Genomic DNA, 14475 nt, shown 5'->3' on the forward strand with positions numbered 1-14475 from the left:
CAGTAGCAAACATCAATCGTTACCTTAAGTGTAAATGGATAAAACAAACAAACAAACAAACAAACATGCCTGACGTGGTGGCTCACGCCTGTAATCCCAGCATTTTGGGAGGCTGAGGCAGGTGGATCATGAGGTCAGGAGTTCGAGACCAGCCTGGCCAACATGGTGAACCACCATCTCCACTAAAAATACAAAAATTAGCCGGACGTGGTGGCGGGCACCTCTAATCCCAGCTACTCGGGAAGCTGAGGCAGAACTGCTTAAAACCAGGAGGCGGAGGTTGCAGTGAGCCAAGATTACACCATTGCACTCCAGCCTGGGCGACAGAGTGAGACTCCGAATCAAAAACAAACAAAAAACAGACTCAACTATATACTAGCTACGAGAGGCAGTAGGGATACATATAGACTGAAAGTGAAGAAATGGAAAGAGATATTCCAGGTAAATGGACACTAAAAGAAAGCTAGAGTGGTAGCTATAACTAGACAAAAGAGACTAAGTCAAAAACTGTAAACTGAGACAAAGAAGGTCATTATATAATGATAAAATGGTCAATTCATCAAGGGGATATAACTATTATAAATATATATGCACCTAATGTTAGAGCACCTAAACATATAAAGCAATTACTAATTAATATGAGGGGAGAGACTGAAATGCAGTAACAGTAGGGGACTTGCAACGATGAACACATTATCTAGACAGAAAATACAGAAACATTGGACTTGAATTATACTTTAGACCAAGCAGATCTGGCATATACAGAACATTCCATCCAATAGCAACAGAATAAACATTATTCTCAAGCACATGCAGAACATTCTCCAGGATCATATGTTAGAGGTCATATAATAAGACTTTAAAAATGTAAGCGGAGGCCAGGTGTGGTGGCTCATGCCTGTAATCCCAGCACTTTGGGAGGCTGAGGCGGGGGGGATCACTTGAGGTCAGAAGTTCGAGACCAGCTCGGCTAACGTGGTGAAACCCCATCTTTACTAAAAATACAAAAAATTAGCCAGGTGTGATGGTGGGCGCCTGCAATCCCAGCCACTCGGGAGGCTGAGGCAGGAGAATCACTTGAACCTGGGAGGCAGAAGTTACGGTTAGCAGAGATCACACCACTGGACGCCAGCCTAGGCAACAAGAGCAAAACTCCATCTCAAAAAAAAAAATAGGAGGATTGAAATCATATTAGGTACCTTTTCCAATCACAATGGCATTAAACCAGAAATCAATAACAGGGGAAATCATGGAAAATTCATAAATATGTAGAAATTAAACAGTATCTCCTGAATCACCAATGGGTCCAAAAATAAAAAGGAAATCGTAAAATACCTTGAGACACATGAAAATGGAGACACAACATACAAGAACTCATGAAATGCAGCAAAAGCAGTTTTTTTTGTTTGTTTGTTTTTTCTTTTGAGACCTGGTCTCACTGTCACCCAGGCTGGAGTACAGTGGCATGATCGTGGCTCACTGCAGCCTCAACCTCCTGGGTTCAAGTAATCCTCTCATCTCATCCTCCCAAGTAGCTGCAACTACAGGCATGTGCCACTATGTCTAGATAATTTTTTCAATTTTTATAGAGACAGGGTTTCACCATGGCTGGTCTCTAACTACTGGGCTCAAGCCTTGGCCCCTCAAAATGCTGGGATTACTGGCGTGAGTCATCACACACAACCGACAAAAGCAGTTCTAAGAGGGAAATTTATAGCAATAAACACCTATATCAGAAAAGAAAGGCATCACATTACCTGACTTTAAAATATACTATAAAACTATAGTAACCAAAACAGTATGTTATTGGTATAAAAACAGACACATAGGCCAATGGAACAGAATAGAGAACCCAGAAATAAATACATGTATTTACAGCCTACTGATTTTTCTTTTTTCGTTTTTTTGAGACAGAGTCTCACTCTGTTGCCCAGGCTGGAGTGCAGTGGCGTGATCTTAGCTCACTGCAAGTTCTGCCTCCTGGGTTTATGCCATTCTCCTGCCTCAGCCTCCCGAGTAGCTGGGGCTACAGGTGCCCACCACCATGCCTGGCTAATTTTTTTTTGTATTTTTAGTAGAGACGGGGTTTCACCATGGTCTTGATCTCCTGACCTTGTGATCCACCTACCTCAGCCTCCCAAAGTGCTGGGATTACAGGCATGAGCCACTGCGCCCGGCCCAGCCAACTGATTTTTCAAAAGGTGCCAAGAACATACCGTGGGGAAAGGACACCTGCTTCAATAAATTGTACTGGAAAAACTGGATATCCATATGCAGAAGAATAAAACCAGACCCCCATTTCTCACCACATTAAAAAAAAAATCAACTCAAACTGGATTAATGACTTTAACATAAGACCTGAAACTATAAAACTACTAGAAGATAACACAAAGAAAATGCTTCAGGATATTGGTCTAAGCAAAGATTTCATGGCTAAGGCCTTAAAAGCACAGGCAACAAATTGAAAAATAGATAAATGGGACTATATTAAACTAAAAAGCTTCTGCATAGCAAAGAAAGCATTCAACAGAACGAAGAGACAACCTGTAAAATGGGGAAAAAATACTTGCAAACTATTCATTTGATAAGGTACTAATATCCAGAATATACAAGGAACTCAAACAACTCAACAACAACAAAAAAGAAATAATCCCATTAAAAAGTGGGCAACGGGCCAGGCGCGGAGACTCACACCTGTAATCCCCGTGCTTTGGAAAGCAGAGGCGGGCGAATCACTTGAGGTCAGAAGTTTGAGACCAGCCTGGGCAGCATGGTGAAATCTCATCTCTACTAAAAATGCAAAAAGTAGCCAAGCATGGTGGCACACCCCTGTAGTCCCAGCTACTCGGGAGGCTGAGGTGGGAGAATCGCTTGAACCTGGGAAGCAGAGGCTGCAGTGAGCTGAGATCACATGACTGCACTCCAGCCTGGGCAACAGAGTGAGACTCCGTCTCAAAAAAATACAGTACAGTACAATACAATAAAAAAAAGTGTGCAAAGGACACGAATACACATTTCTCAAAAGATGACAAATAGCCAACAGCTATATGAAAAAATGTTCAACATCACTAATCATCTGACAAATGCAAATCAAAGCCACCCTGAAATATCATCTCACCTCAGTTAGAATGCATAAAGATAAAAAATAATAAATACTGGCAAGGATACAGGGAAAAGGGAACTCTTATATGCTGTTGGTGGGAATGTCAATTAGTACAACCGTTATGGAAAACCAGCATGGAGATTCCTCAGAGAACTAAAAATAGAACTATTATATGATCCAGCAATCCACTACTGGGCATTTATCCAAGGGAAAGAAAATCATATCCAAAGGATACCTGCACCCCCATGTTTATTGCAGCACTATTCACGACAGCCAAGATATGAGCTGGCCATAGTAGCTGCTTGTGCCTGTAATCCCAACATTTTTGGAAGGTCAAGACAGGAGGATCACTTGAGGCCAGTAATTGGAGACCAGCTTGGGCAACATAGTGAGATTCTGTCTCTACAAAACAGAATTAAAAACTTAGCTGGGCATGGTGCCCCATGCCTGTAGTCCTAGCTACTCGGGAAGCTGAGGTGGGAGGATCTCTTAAGCCCAGGAATTTGAGGTTGTAATGAGCCATGATTTCACCACTGCACTCTAGCCTTGGGCAACAGAGAGAGACCCTGTCTTTTTTTTTTTTTTTTTTTTTTTTTTTGAGATAGGGTTTCCCTCTGTCACCCAGACTGGAGTGCAGTGGCATGATCTTGGCTCACTGCAGCCTCGACCTTTCTGGGCTCAAGCGATCCTCCTACCTCAGCCTCCTGAGTGGCTGGGACTACAGGCACACGCCACAACACCCAGCTAATGTTTGTATTTTTTGTAGAGATGGAGCATCACTATGTTGCTCAGGCTGGTCTCAAACTCCTGTGCTCAAGTGATCTGCCTGCCTTGGCCTCACAAAGTGCTGGAATTACAGGTTGACCCACCACACCTGGCCGACTCTGTCTCTTCCCACAAAAAAAAAAAAAAAAGGAATATTCTTCATTCCTAAAAAGAATGAAATCTCATCATTTGCAGGAACGTGGATGGAACTGAAGGTTGTTATGTTAAGTGAAAGAAGCCAGGCACAGAAAGACAAATGTTGCATGTTCTCACTCACATGTGAGGGATAGAAAAAGTTCATCTTATGGAGGTAAAGACATAGTTATCAGAGACTGGGAACGACTTGGGGAGGATAAAGAGAGAAGCTGGTTAATAGATACAAACGTGGATAGAAGGAATAAGTTCTAGTGTTTGACGGCATAATGAAGTGACTATAGTTAACAATAACTACATATTATTTGTATATTTCAAAATAGCTAGAAGATTGGAAATATTTCCAACTCAAAGAAATGATAAAGGTTTGAGGTGATGGAAACCTTAAATACCCCAGTTTGGTTCTTTTGTTTGTTTGTTTTGAGATGGAGTCTCACTCTGTCGCCCAGGCTGGAGCACAATGGCGGGATCTTGGCTCACTGCAACCTCCACCTCCCTGGTGCAAGCGATTCTCCTGCCTCAGCCTCCCGAGTAGCTGGGATTACAGGCGCCCGCCACCAAGCTCGGCAAATTTTTGTACTTTTAGTAGAGACGGGGTTTCACCACGTTGGCCAGGCTAGTCTTGAACTCTTGACCTCAGGTGATCACTAGCCTTGACCTCTCAAAGTGCTGGGATTACAGGTGTGAGCCACCATGCCCAGCCAAAATACCCCAATTTGATCAGTACATATTGTATACATGTATCAAAATACCACATGTACCTTGTATGTACAATTATTACGTATTAATTTTAAAAACAATTTCAGAAAAAGAAGATCTCAACAATCTAACATTACACCCCAAGGCGCTAGAGAAAGAACAACAGACAAAGCTCAAAATTAGCAGAAGGAGGGAAATAACAAAGATCAAATCAGAAATCAACAAGGACTAGAAAAGCAACAACAACAAAATCAGTGAAACTAAGCTGTTTTTTAAAAAGATAAACAAAATTGACAAACTATTAGCTAGACTAAGAAAAAAAGACAACTCAAAATCAGAAATGAAGCCAGGTACAACGATTCATGTCTGTAATCCCAGCACTTTGGGAGGCCGAGGCAGGTGGATCACCTGAGGTCAGGAGTTTGAGACCAGCCTGGCCAACACAGGGAAACCCTCATCTCTATTAAAAACAAAAACATTAGCTGGCCATAGTGGCACACACCTGTAGTTCTAGCTACTTGGGAGGCCGAGGCAGGAGAATCGCTTGAATCCAGGAGGCGGAGATTGCAGTGAGCCAAGATCGTACCACTGCACTCCAGCCTGGGCAATAGAATGAGACTCTGTCTCAAAAAACAGCAGAAACAAAAGGGGACACATTATAATAGATAACACAAATATAAAGGATCCTAAGAAACTACTATAAACAATTATACACCAACAAATTGGATAGCCTAGAAGAAATGTATAAACTCCTAGGTACATACAACCTACTAAGACTGAATTATGGAGAAATAGGAAACCTGAAAAGGCCAGGCGCGGTGGCTCCTGCCTGTAATCCCAACACTCTGGGAGGCCAAGTGGGAGGCTTGATTTAGCCCAGGAGTTTAAGACCAGCCTGGGCAATATAGTGAGACCCCATCTCTACAAAAGATACAAAAATTAGCCAGGCATGGTGGCATGTGCCTGTAGTCCCAGCTACTAGGGAAGCTGAGGTGGGAGGATCAGTTGAGCCCAGGAGAAGGTTGCAGAATAGATCAATAACAACAAAACTGAATTAGTAATAAAGTCTCCCATCAAAGAAAAGCTCAGGACCAGACTACTTCACAGCTGAATTCTACCCCACATTTAAAGAAGAACTAGTACCCAATCCTTCTCAAACCCTTCCAATAAATTGAACCAGAGAGAATACCTCTAAACTTATTTTATGAGGCCAACAATACCCTGATACTAAAGCCAGACAAGGACAGTACAAGAAAAGAAAATTACAAGGCAAGAGCCCTGATGAACATAGATGCAAAAATCCTCCACGAAATAGTAGCAAATCAAGTTCAACATCATATTTTTTATTTTACTTTATTTTATTTTTTGAGATGGAGTCTCACTCTGTCACCCAGGCTGGAATACTATGGTGCAGACCTCCACCTCCCGGGTTCAAGTGATTCTCCTGCCTCAGCCTCCTGAATAGCTGGGACTACAGGTGTGTGCCACCATGCCAGGCTAATTATTTTGTATTTTTAGTAAAGACAAGTTTTCACCATGTTGTCCAGGCTGGTCTCAAACTCCTAACCTCAAGTGATCCACTTGCCCCAGCCTCCCAAAGTGCTGGGATTACAGGAATGAGCCACCACATCCAGCCACTCACCACTTCTTTTCAGCACAGTACTGGAATTCCTAGCCAGAGCAATTAGGCAAGAGAAAGAAATAAAAGGCATGCCACTAGAGAAAGAAAAAGTGAAATTCTCTGTTTGCTGAGGACATGATCTTATATAGAGAGACCCCTAAAAACTCCACCAAAAAACTGTTAGAACTGAAATGAATTCCATAAAGTTGCAGGATACAAAATCAACATATAAAAATCAGTAGCATTTCTTCTTTTTTTTTTTTTTTGGTAAGACAGGGTCTTGCTCTGTCACCCAGGCTGGAGTGCAGTGGCACAATCACAGCTGACTGCAGCCTCAACCTCCTGGGCTCAAGCGATCCTCCCACATCAGCCTCTGGAGTAGCAGGTGTGCACCACTATACTTGACTATTTTTTTTTTTTAATTTTATGTAGAGACAGGGTCTCCCTATGTTGTCCAGGCTGGTCTTGAACTCCCGGACTCAAGCAATCCTCCCACATCAGCCTCCCAAAGCGCTGGGATTACAGGTATAAGCCACTGCATCCGGCCACAGTGGCATTTCTATACATTACTGACAAACTATCCAAAAAATAAATTAAGAAAGTAATCCCATTTGCAATAGCAAAAACAACAAAAACTACTTAGGTGTAAATTTAACCAAGGAGGTGAAAGATACTGAAAACTATACATATTGAAGAAAGAAACTGAAGAAAATGCAAATATATGGAAAGATATCCTGTGTTCTTGGATTTGAAAAATTAACATTGCTAAAATGTCCATACTACGTAAAGCAATCTACAGATTCAATGCAATCCCTATCAAAATTCCAATGAAATTTTTTACAGAAATAGAAAAAAATCCTTAAATTTATATGGAATGACAAAAGACCTCAAATTGCCAAAACAATCAGGCCAAAAGAAGAAAGCTGGAGGCATCGCACTCCCTGATTTCAAAATATGTTATTACATAAAGCTATTATAATGAAAACAGCACGTTCTGGCATAAAAGCCGACCTGTAGACCAGTGGAAAAGGATGGAAGGCTCAGAAATAAACCCATGCATTTATGGTCAAATGATTTTCCACAAAGGTGCCAAGAACATACAACAGGGCACGGACAGTAAAGAAATGATGTCAGGAAAACTGGATATTCACAGGCAGAAGAATGAAAGTAGATCCTTATCTCATATCATAAACAAAACCCGGCTCAAAATGGATTAAAGACTTCAATGTAAGACCTGAAACTATAAAACAACTAGAAGTAAACATGGAGGAGCTGCACAACGTTGACCTAGACAATGATTATTTCGGATGTGACCCTAAAAGCACAGGCAATGAAAGCAAAAATAGACAAAGGGAATTGCATCCAATGTAAAAGTTTCTGCACAGCAAAGGAAACAATTAACAAAGGGAAGAGATAAAACAAAGAAAAGGTGAAAATATTTGCAAACCATACATCTGATAAGCAGTTAATATCTAAAATATATAAGGAACTCAACTCATTAGCAAGAAAACAAATAAGGTGATTTTAAAATGGGCAAAGAACCAGAACAGATATTTCTCAAGACATACAAATGTCCCGTGGGTTCATGACAAAAACGTTCAACATCATTAAGCATTAAGGAAAGAGAAATTAAAACCACAATGAGCTATATCACCTCACACCTGTTAGAATGGCTATTATCAAAAAGCTGAAAGATAACAAGTGTTGGCAAAGACGTGGAGATAAAGGAATCCTGTACTTTGTTGGTGGGAATGTAAATTAGTACTGTCATTATGGAAAATGCTGTAAAGATTTAAAAAACTAAAACTAAGCCAGGTGTGGTAACACATGCCTGTAGTCTCAGATACTTGGGAGGCTGAAGTGGGAGGATCGCTTGAGCCTGGGAGTTCAAGGCTGCAGTGAGCTGTGATTGTGCCACTGTACTCCAGCCTGGGTGACAGAGCAAAACCCAGTCTTTAAAAACAACAACATCAACAACAAAAAAAAACCCTACCACCACCAGTCTGACTTCTGGATATACGTCCAAAGGAATGGAAATCAATACATTGAAGGGAGATCTACATGCCCATACTCATTGCAGTATTGTTCACAATAGTCAAGATATGGAATCAGACTGTCAGTGGATAAATAAAGAAAATGTGATATATTTGGAATACTATTCAGCCTTTAAAAAGGAAATTCTGCCATTTGCAACAGCATGGGTGGAACTGGAGGACATTATGCTAAGTGAAATAAGCCAGGCACAGAAAGACAAATACTGAACGATTTCACTTATATGTGGAATCTATTGAACTCCTTGAAGTAGAGAGTAGAATGGTGGTGACCACAGGCTGGGGAGGGGAGTGAGGAATCAGGAGTTTTTGGTCAAAGGGTATAAAGTTTCAGTGAGGAAGTTTGAGATCTATTGCATGGCAGAGTGGCTATCGTAAATGAAAGGTATTGTGTATTTCAAAATAGCTGAGCAAATTTCAAATGCCTCACCACAAAAAACAAGTGAGGTGAGGAATATGTTAGCTTGATTTAATCATTCCACATTGTGTGTGTGTGTGTGTGTATAATCTCTCAAAACATCACATTGTACCCCATTAACGTAAAAAATTTTGATTTATCAATTAAAAATATTAATAAGTTAAAAAGCTAATGTATTGATGGATTAATATCATTAAAGATAACACTGAAGCGCGCTCTCTCTCTCTCCTCTCTCTCCCCCCCCCCTTTCTTTCGCATGGTCTCCCTCTGTTGCCCACGCTGCAGTGAAGCGGCATGGTCTCGGCTCGCTGTAGACTCTCTCCCTGGGGCTCCGGTGATTCTCCTGCCTCGGCCTGCCGGGTGCCTGGGATTGCGGGCGCGCGCCACCACGCCTGGCTGGTTTTCGTATTTTTGGTGGAGGCGGGGTTTCGCCATGTTGGCCAGGCTGGTCTCCAACTCCTGGCCTCGAGTGGTGTACCCGCCTCGGCCTCCCGAGGTGCTGGGACTGCAGACGGAGTCTCGCTCACTCGGTGCTCGGTGTTGCCCCGGCTGGAGTGCGGTGGCGTGGTCTCGGCTCCCAGCCGCCTGCCTTGGCCTCCCAGGGTGTTAGGATTGCAGCCTCTGCCCGGCCGCCGCCCATCGTCTGGGAGGTGAGGAGCCCCTCTGCCCGGCCACCCGATCTGGCAGGTGAGGAGCGCCTCTGCCCGGCCGCCCCGTCTGGGATGTAGGGAGCGCCTCTGCCCGGCCGCCCCGTCTGGGATGTGGGGAGCGCCTCTGCCCGGCCGCCGCGTCTGGGAGGTCTACCACAGAGGCCAGACGCAGTGTCGGGGCTGGACGTGGTGGCTCACGCCTGTAGTCCCAGCACTCTGGGAGGCCAAGGCGGGTTGATCACTTGAGGCTAGGAGTTCGAGACCAGCCTGGCCAACATGGCGAAACATATGAAAAATACAACCAACCAACCAACCAACCAACCCAGCAACAACAAAACAGGTCTACCCTGGAGTCATACTCTAATTTTTTCTATTTTCCTCCCTTTCTGATCCTTTATCCCACTTTCTTTTTCTTCCCCTTCCTTCTCCTTCTTTGTCAAAGACATAGAGGATTGAGTTATTATCATTGATCCATACAAAGTCCCTCTCTCATTTATTTTCTTTCATTCCCACCCCCCATTTCTATTCCCAGTCTTCCCATGTGCAACCTTCCTAATATGTTTGATATGCATCTTTTTGTTTGTATGTATTTTTAGAAAATGTGTATTGTTTTGTGTGCAAAAAAAGAAAAAAATTAATAAAAAAAGAAAAAAGATAACATTGAAGAGAAAAAGCAGCTGTAGAATATGTTCAGTATGATACTACATTTAGAGAACACACGAAACAGAAAATGCAAACATTTGTGGAGAAGAATACACGGGAAGAATAGACACCGAATTCGGGTAATGGTTACATCAAGAAACAGAAGGGAGTGGGATCATTAAAGATACAGAGGGGGCTTTTATCTACAGCATTATTTTATATTATTATTTTATTTTAGGAAGGGTTTCCCTCTGTTGCTCAGGCTGGAGCGCAGTGGCACTATCTCAGCTCGCTGCAGCCTCAACCTCCCAGGCTCAAGCAATCCTCCCACCTCAGCCCCCCGAGTAGCTGGGACCACAGGTATGCACCACAGTGCTCAGCTAACTTCTGTATTTTTTTGTAGAGACGGGGTTTTGCCATGTTGCCCAGGCTGGTCTCCAACTCTTGAGCTCAAGCAATCCTCCTGCCTCAGCCTCCCAAAGTGCTGGGACTACAGGCGTGAGCCACTGCTCCTGGCCTGTATTTTATTTCTTTACCTAGGTGGCAAATAGCGTGAATACTTATTCTGTTCAGATTTCTGTGCTTGAAGTATTTCATCATTTTAAAAAACACTCTTTCTAGAAACCAATGATTTGAGGAGGGTTGAAGGAGTTAGATATTGTTAGCATATGGTTGCCATTTCCAAATATTTGAAGGAAAATGTATAAGAAAAAAAGGTACTCTGCTTTGCTAATGCATATGTACAAGCATTTGTTAACTGTAAGCCACACATATATTGCTATCACTGCTTCAGAGGACAGATTTAGGACAAATGGGAAGACACTACGAGGTGGCAGGTAGATTTGGGCTCAACATAGACATGTTTAACAATCGGAGGCAGCACGATGTCAGAGATGGGAGCAAGACAGTTTGGAGTCAGCCTGCCTGGGTTCAGGTCTTGGCTCTGCTCTTTGTAGGCAGTATGATTTGGGGCAAATTATTTAACCTCTCTGTGCCTGTTTCCTATTCTGTAAAATGGGAATAATACAGAGTGCCTACCTCGTAGGCTAGAATAAGGATTAAATGGTTATTTGTAAAGTGCTTAGAACAGTGCCTGATACATAACAAACACTATGTAAGTGTTCGTAAAATAAATCTAACAAAGAATCTAGCAAATGAAGAGCCTGCCTTGTAAAGCAGTAAACTCTTCAAGGGCTCATGCAAAGGCTAGATAAATCTCTTTTAAGGATGGTGCAGGGATATCCTTCCCTTCTAGTCTAGAGATGTATGCTTCTTAAACTTCATTATGCACAGAAACCACAGAGGGATATTAAAATGCAGATTCTAAGTCAATGAGCCTGAGGTGGGCCCTGAGATTCTTTTTTCTCTTTTTTCTGAGAAGGAGTCTCTCTCTGTCATCCAGGCTGGAGTGCAGTGGTGCGATCTCAGCTCACTGCAACCTCCGCCTCCCAGGTTCAAGTGATTCTCCTGCCTCAGCCTCCTGGGTAGCTGGGACTACAGGCCCATGCCACCACGCCTGGCTAATTTTTTTGTGTGTATTTTTAGTAGAGATGGGGTTTCACCATGTTGGCCAGGATGGTCTCAATCTCCTGACCTCATGATCACCCACCTCAGCCTCCCAAAGTACTGGGATTACAGGTGTAAGTCACCATGCCCGGCCTGAGATTCTTTGTTTCTAACAAGTGGTGCCAATGCTACGGTTCTCCTGAGGACCACACCTTAAGTAGCAAAGCTCTACATGGTTTTATTCCTACTGTCATACATCACAATTTCAAAGATGCTTAGTTTTTTATTTATTTATTTATTTATTTTGAGACCAAGTCTCACTCGCTCAGGCTAGAGTGCAGTGGCCCAATAACACTCACTGCAACCTCTGCCTCCTGGGTTCAAGCAATTCTCCTGCCTCAGCCTCCCGAGTAGCTGAGATTACAGGTGCGTGCCACCACATCCAGCTAATTTTTTTGTATTTTTAATAGAGACGGGGTTTCACCATGTTTGCCAGGCTGGTCTCAAACTCCTGACCTCAGGTGATCTGCCCACCTCGGCCTCCCAAAGTGCTGGGATTACAGATGTGAGCCACCGTGCTCAGCCTCACAGATGCTTAGTTCTTATCTCTGATGAATCATCAATTTGCAGCAAATTCTAAATACAGTGCCCTTCAAAACCAACTTTTCGCCCCTTAATTAACCAATAATAGTTTGATTACTAAAAGAACTAAGTTTGTTTTTTTTTGTTTTGTTTTTTTTTTAAGAGATGGGGTTTTGCCATGTTTCCAGGGCTGCTGGCTTGAACTCCGAGACTCAAGCAATCCTCCTACCTCAGCCTCCCAAAGTGCTGGGATTACAGGCGTGAGCCACCGCGCCTGGCCTGGGAGTAAGAATTTATAGGAGGTTTGGAGTGATGTTTTATATAAACATATCTATTTCCATAATGCACATAATTACTTTTTTTTTTTTTTTTAAGAGATGGAGTCTTGCCCTGTCACCCAGGTTGGAGTGCAGAGGAGCAATCATAGCTCACTATAGTCTCTAACTCCTGGCCCCAAGCGATCCTTCCACCTCAGCCTCCACAATTGCTGGAATTATTAATACAAGAGGGAGCCACTGAGCTCAGCGATAATTATAATTTGTATATTCAATTCAGATTTTTGTCATTTGGATATTCTTAAAGCAGAAACATCTATATGAGAAATAAAAATAGCAAAATATAAGGGAGGCAGTTCCTGCACTGTTTGGGAATCTACATTAGAGTCTGCATTTGATATAATAGAGAAGAGGATGCCACTCTAGATTCCCAAGCAAGGAAGTGAGAGAAGAAAAACCATGTTTGGGAGCAGAATAAATTGGAAAGGAGAATGTCGAGACTCGAAGTGAAAACACCAAATACAGAACTGATCATTTTGTTAAAGTGTGGAGGTATGGTTCTGAGAGCTGCTAATGAGGAAGACCAGTGGGATTCACATCTTAGAATACATTAATTCAACAATAAGCTGAAGAGGCAAATTAGACTTCGGTGGACTCTGGTGAATCATACTGGGCTCCGGTGGGAGTCTGGACCATTTGATGTGACATAACTGGACCTCCAGGTACAATTTGAAATATGAGTATGTTCTGAGACAGATCGTTAACACCGTGACCCAGAACAGAAACCCACAGAATGGCTTGCTACTTGGGGATAGTTGATATGAGTTCCGGTGATTTGGTCTAAATTATACTCCATGCTTTCTTTCCTTCAGGAAATCTTCATTGATCATAGTTGACTTAGAACCATAGGGACCCCAGAGTTTTTCTAGGCCTGGCTGTATACAGGAATTGAATCTTGTGGCCGGTATGTACCTACTGTTTTGGGACTTTGGCCACAAAGTGGTTCATGGGTATTCAACATAAAGCTATCAGAGGCTGAGCATGGTGGCTGATGCTTGTAATCCAGCACTTTAAGGGGCCAGGGTGGGAGGGTCCCTTGAGCCCAGGAGTTCAAGACTAGCATAGGCAGCATACTGAGACCTCATCTCTACTTAAAAAAAAAAAAAAAAAAAAAAAATTGGTGGCACATGCCTGTAGTCTCAGCTACTTGGGGAGGATCAGTTGAGCTGGAGGCTGCAGCGAGCTGTGATTGCACCAGTGATGGCTCCAGCCTGGGCAATAGGGCAAGGCCCTGTCTCAGAAACAATTTTAAGCTATTGGAACCAACTGCTGCTGCTGCTTCTAGGAGCACAATTTGCAGTATCCTTAGATCTTAGATCTGAAATAGCCACTGAGTGGAGAGAAAATAAAGAGGCAGTGAACAGTATATTTTATTTCTTTGTTCCTCTACTGTCTAGGTCAAAGTGGAGAGTTTCCTGGTCTATGTTTTTTAAAAGTAGGGCATAAGTCAGGGAGAGACAGGAGAAATAGGGATTCAAGCAGATAATTGTAGAGTTTTCTTTAAAATTTGGTTATTTTTAACAGTTTGTTTTTACTTACCACCACTGCAGAGAGGTCGTATTTAGGATATTTCCGGAAAATTGAGCAAGTATAAGGAGTGAGGTCCAAGTTAGTGAGGGGGTAATGAATATCCGTTCTCAGCTTCCTTTTCGTTGTACCCTGAATGTCAAACCTGCAGGGATAATAAATGTGTAAAATACAAAGTAAGCTTGGGAACCGCTCATTTGTCTACATGACAAATTCCAAGTATTTAAAAAGTAATGTCTTGGCTGCGCACAGTGGCTCATGCCTGTAATCCCACAACTTTGGGAGGCCAAGGTGGGCATATCCCTTGAGCCTAGGAGTTTGAGACCAGCCTGAGTAACATGGCAAAACCCCGTCTCTACATAGAATTCTCACCTGTAGTCCCAGCTACTCAGCAGGCTAAGGTAGTAGGATCACCTGAGCATA

The 14475-nt window shown here is 42.7% G+C and overlaps 1 protein-coding gene across 1 annotated transcript in view; it reads right to left on the bottom strand.

The window, feature by feature from the left end:
- Window positions 1-14475, bottom strand: part of USP50 (ubiquitin specific peptidase 50) — a 43485-nt gene that overhangs the window by 16222 nt on the left and 12788 nt on the right. The window contains exon 6 of the mRNA XM_058427208.1: window positions 14065-14197. Coding sequence (XP_058283191.1) covers window positions 14065-14197 — 133 coding nt within the window. The remainder of the gene's footprint in view (window positions 1-14064; window positions 14198-14475) is intronic.

The sequence above is a fragment of the Hylobates moloch genome, unplaced genomic scaffold (assembly GCF_009828535.3).
Source record: "Hylobates moloch isolate HMO894 unplaced genomic scaffold, HMol_V3 SCAFFOLD_14, whole genome shotgun sequence".
Lineage (NCBI taxonomy): Eukaryota > Metazoa > Chordata > Mammalia > Primates > Hylobatidae > Hylobates > Hylobates moloch.